This window comes from Plasmodium cynomolgi (assembly GCF_000321355.1).
Source record: "Plasmodium cynomolgi strain B DNA, scaffold: 0073, whole genome shotgun sequence".
Classification (NCBI taxonomy): Eukaryota; Apicomplexa; class Aconoidasida; order Haemosporida; family Plasmodiidae; genus Plasmodium; species Plasmodium cynomolgi.
In genome coordinates this window covers 1-4,790 of record NW_004192700.1, presented here as the reverse complement: position 1 = coordinate 4,790, position 4,790 = coordinate 1, and the positions used below count along the sequence as shown (strand labels likewise).

At 23.1% G+C, this 4,790-nt stretch overlaps 1 protein-coding gene across 1 annotated transcript; it reads left to right on the top strand.

Annotated features, from left to right (window-relative positions):
- Positions 1-446: 446 nt before the first annotated feature.
- Positions 447-1,773, top strand: PCYB_002060 (CYIR protein; the record flags this gene model as incomplete). Its single annotated transcript, XM_004227627.1, has 4 exons — positions 447-464; positions 633-942; positions 996-1,504; positions 1,615-1,773. 4 exons carry the CDS (start codon positions 447-449, stop codon positions 1,771-1,773), a joined length of 996 nt encoding a protein of 331 aa, XP_004227675.1.
- Between the last annotated feature and the right edge of the window lie 3,017 nt (positions 1,774-4,790).

Genomic DNA, 4,790 nt, shown 5'->3' with positions numbered 1-4,790 from the left:
AAAACATGTCTTATATATCATTATAATATGTTCCGTAAAATTATAAGTATGATTATTGGTGGTAAAATATTACAGACAAAGAAATTTCAATTATATTATAATTGAGCAATAAAAGAAAATAATTTACTTTATATTAAATAAACGTTCAATTTTTTTCGGTGGTTGATAAGGTTTTGCATAGAAAAAAATATTTAGTGTAGCTTAAATCCTGAACCCCATAAACTTTTCTATCACGTAACAATTTTAATATAATTATCAATTCATATAATATTACATTGCATTTTCTTGCACTTTAAAATATATGTATTTATATTTACGCATCCATGTATAATAAACATATGTGCATATTTATTATGTAATACATTTTTGAGATATCAATAAATATATGGTAAAATAATCCATTATTCTTCTATTGTATATATTTTAATGTTTGTCAATCACCTAAAATGGAAGATACTCTAGGGGTATATTCTGATTTATAACAGTTTGTATTATTTATTTTTAAGTATTACTTTTTTGTTAATATTTATATTTATTGTTGTTTTAATAAATAAAAAAAATGTATATAATCATTATATTTCAATTCTTAGAAAACAAGATTAGATCTTTTACGCACAAAATTTATTTACAAGTATTTCGACGAAGAAAGGGGAAATTGTGATGGTTTTAAATTTTATTCGAGAGCAAAGGACGAATTATATAGTTACCCGGAACTTCAAAAAATTTCTGATAAAATTCTAAAAGCTGTGTGTTATGTCTATAACATTAAGAGTGATGTTGTTTTCCCTTATGACACTCTCTGTGACTTTTTGTATTTTTGGTTAGGGAATACGTTAATAAATAATTTAGAGGAAAAACAATACTTTAATGAAGTTATTTATGATCTTTTTTATTGGTTATATGTATATGATAATAAAGATATTTGTGATTTTCCATATACTGGTAATGATGTAGATCATTTTAAAAAATTAAATTAATTTTTGATTATTATGAAGATTATGATGACTATAAACTGGATTTAGCCATGACTAACCGATCTTGTAAGAAAGAATATAAGAATTACCTTACAACATATGTCGATAATTATAAGCAATTACATAAAGAGTGTAAGTTATTAAATGAAAAGCATAAGTATTGTACAGAATTTTTTAATTATTATTATGATGATGAGATGCACAAGAATTTAATTTCTTGGTCATGCAATTTAACAGAAACTTTACCTGAAGCTAAACCCTTACCAGGTAAACTCGAGGTTGCAGAACATCAAAAAAAATTAGACTATAGACCTAAACGTGTAGCACCAAAAATAAAAATGCAACAAATACCTTTAATAACACCAAAAAAACATATAAGAAATCGGGCATCATTAGGACGTATTTTGGATGATATAACTCCTAGAAAAACTATTCCTTCGGATGATAAAACCACTTCTATTACATCTAAAAGTATCAATAGTGTTGTCTCAGTTGCTGGAATATTAGTCCCTTCTTATCTAGCGTACAGAGTAATTATAACTCAATAATTAAATATCATATTCTACATCTAATTAAATTCGCACATTTTTAAATAAAAATAAAATACATATGCATAATACACATAACTTGAATTCATTAGTATACGCCCGCTGGTACCTGGATAAGAAAATTATTAGGAAGGAATACAGAAACAAATTATAATCCATATGTAAATCAGGAGTTAATGGAAAATTTTTCTGTGCCTGAAGATTTTTATTCAGAGAGAAGTAGATATAATATATCGTATAGTCCTGAATAATAGTCCTTTTAAAAAGACACTGGATTATATGTATAATCCTGTACTTTGTTTAGTGCCATTCTACATGTAAGATTATCAAAAAAGGTTACCATGAAATATTTGTTGACAAAACTAATGAGGATATATAAATGAATTTATACATTTTACAAAAAGATTTTCTCAAATAACGCAATTAATATTAATAGAAAAAAAATATATTAGGTCGAAAAATAAATTATAAATATACATGTATTCATACTAGAACATATAAAGCCAAATAATTTTTTGTATTATTATGAACTATGTGTCAAAACAAATTATATTATTAATCTTAGATGTTAAAGATTAAGATACAATTTTGTCAATAAATATATTGTGAAAAACATATAAATATTTTTTATTATATATTTCACCATTTTTATTACTTCAAAAATTGTAAATTTAACAAAAAGCATAAAGCATAACAATTAAATATAAAACACATAATATTATAATACAATGGATAATTATTTCCTATAACACAATATAAAAAGGATTATAGCATTTTTTCTGTATATTTCATACACATTAGCATCTTATATACCAATATGTAATGTATATATATAGTATGACAAACATAAAAGGTTGGATTAATACATTATATTCTTTTTTTTATCATTTACAGCAAAGATAATAATTAAAAAACTCTAATTTTCCTAATTATAGTATTATTATGGTATTAGTATTTTTTTACAATAATATATTTATATAATGATTACAAAAATATTTTTTTCTTAGAGGCACAACTATTATCTATTCGTAAAGTATATGCGCATGCAACATTACGTAAATTAAAGGGTAGTAAAAATTTATATAAAAAATATATAATCATATTGAATTACTTTTATACTTATTTTAATTTCATTTTGCATATGTTATATAACTAACATATTTTTATAAAAACTCACATATGTAATAAATATATTATTTTACATGCTTTTTATATACATATACATAAGCACATAGTTTTTCTGTTTTTTCAAAATAAGACAAAAATAAACAAAATATAAAAATACAATAATTCTTCAGAAATTTTGTTATGTTATTAATTATGAAAATATAAAAATACAATCATTAAATTATGAAAAAATGTATTCAATTATGACATAAAATAAGCATAAAATACTATACAGTAATTTAAACCACAAAAATTTAGTGGTGAGTAGCATATTTTTATGCCTATTATCTCGTATACCACAATTAACACTTTATTTGAAATAATTTGTTTCATTAATATTTCAGAAATGTGATCAATAAATTATAGTTGTCATTCAGTTAATCCATGCTATAAACTCACATCTGACAGTATTACACCTGAGAATAAAACAAAGAAATAAAAACAGCTAGAGTAATTATTACTTATAACAATATTTATGCAACAATTATTTTACATTTTGTTATAAAATATACAAAACTAAAAAAAATATTTAATTATTTTTACATAAATTTTATATAATTTTAAATTATGGATTCTCATAAACATACTCAACTGTATTAACCTCAGAACAATTTTACAATGATATGAATAGGTATCATAAGAATTTATCTAATTATAGTGAACATTGTGAATCAGTAAGAGTGAGAAAAATTGAACATGTAGTGCAAGATATTTGTAAAAACTATATAAGATATTTAGATGCATCTAAATATTAAATGTTGAAAAATATAAATTCTATGTTTGCATTCTTTTAAATTATTAGATATATGATAAATTAAATGAAAATTTTAGAGCTGAATATAATTCAGATAATATTAATATTGCTTTTGTAAATGCAGTATATATGAAATGAATTGAATCACTATTCAAGTAGTAAGTATAATCACAATAAATGTAATCCTAAATTCTAAATTGTTAATCAGCAAGAATGGGAAAATAGAAAAAAATTATACGATTATTATGTTGATTATGATACACTTTATGCTATGTATATATTTTTTGATAATTGATGTAGATATTATAAAATATTTGAAGGAATAAACTCTATAAACATTTTGAGAGAGAGGGTTTACTTGAAAAAAAATATTGTCAAGTTTTCTATGATCTTCGCAAGTCTTACAAACTGGGTAATGGCTACCTAATTTACAATGTCACCATGAAATGCAAAAATAAAAAGCTGCTGCAAAAACTCTTGCACAATCTCATGATACTCACGATACTACAGCACCAAAACTACGGCCTGAAAATGGCGTAGATACTTCTGGACTTCAAGGAGCTGCAGCAAAACACAAGACACATAGTCGTCACATGAATCATCCGATATTAGCACAAAAGTTACTCATTCAGTTGTTGGGGTACCTCCAGTTCTATTAACTGCTACTGCATTATATAGAGTATTTACACATTTCATAAATATATACCAATATAGTACAAACTTGTAAATAACATTGCTTACACGTACAGCAATAATAAATTAATATGTTACTTATGTCTATTTTAATTATCTACATAAAGTATACACCCTAAGGGTCCCTGATTTCGTGAGCTAGGTGGAGGCAGAACAAATAGTATGAATGCCATGAACATGTTTTCACCTTATACACAAGAATCAGGTCATAGGTTTTATAAATACTCAGCAAACTATGTATAATGTCAACCTATGTAAATTTTATTATTATAAAATAACTAGCAGCATTTTTAGAGTTAAAATAACTAATATTAAAACATGTATGTATTTATTGCATTTTTTAATAAAAGACAGAAAAAAAAGAAATAATAAATAAGGAGTTATATGCTATAATATTAAAAAATTAATAATGTAATTATAATCCCCCCAAATATAATAAGAATATCAAAATTATTAAAATAATATATTTTGTATTTTTATGACAATACTAATTTATATTTACTTGCATGATCATAATGAATTTAACCTCTTTCCTATGCCTTATTATTTTATTTTATCATGTTGAATTACAATGCTTAATTTACTAATAAATATATAAATGATTAAAATATATATTCTACAATACGTATTGCAAATTTTTTTTTTTTTTTTTTT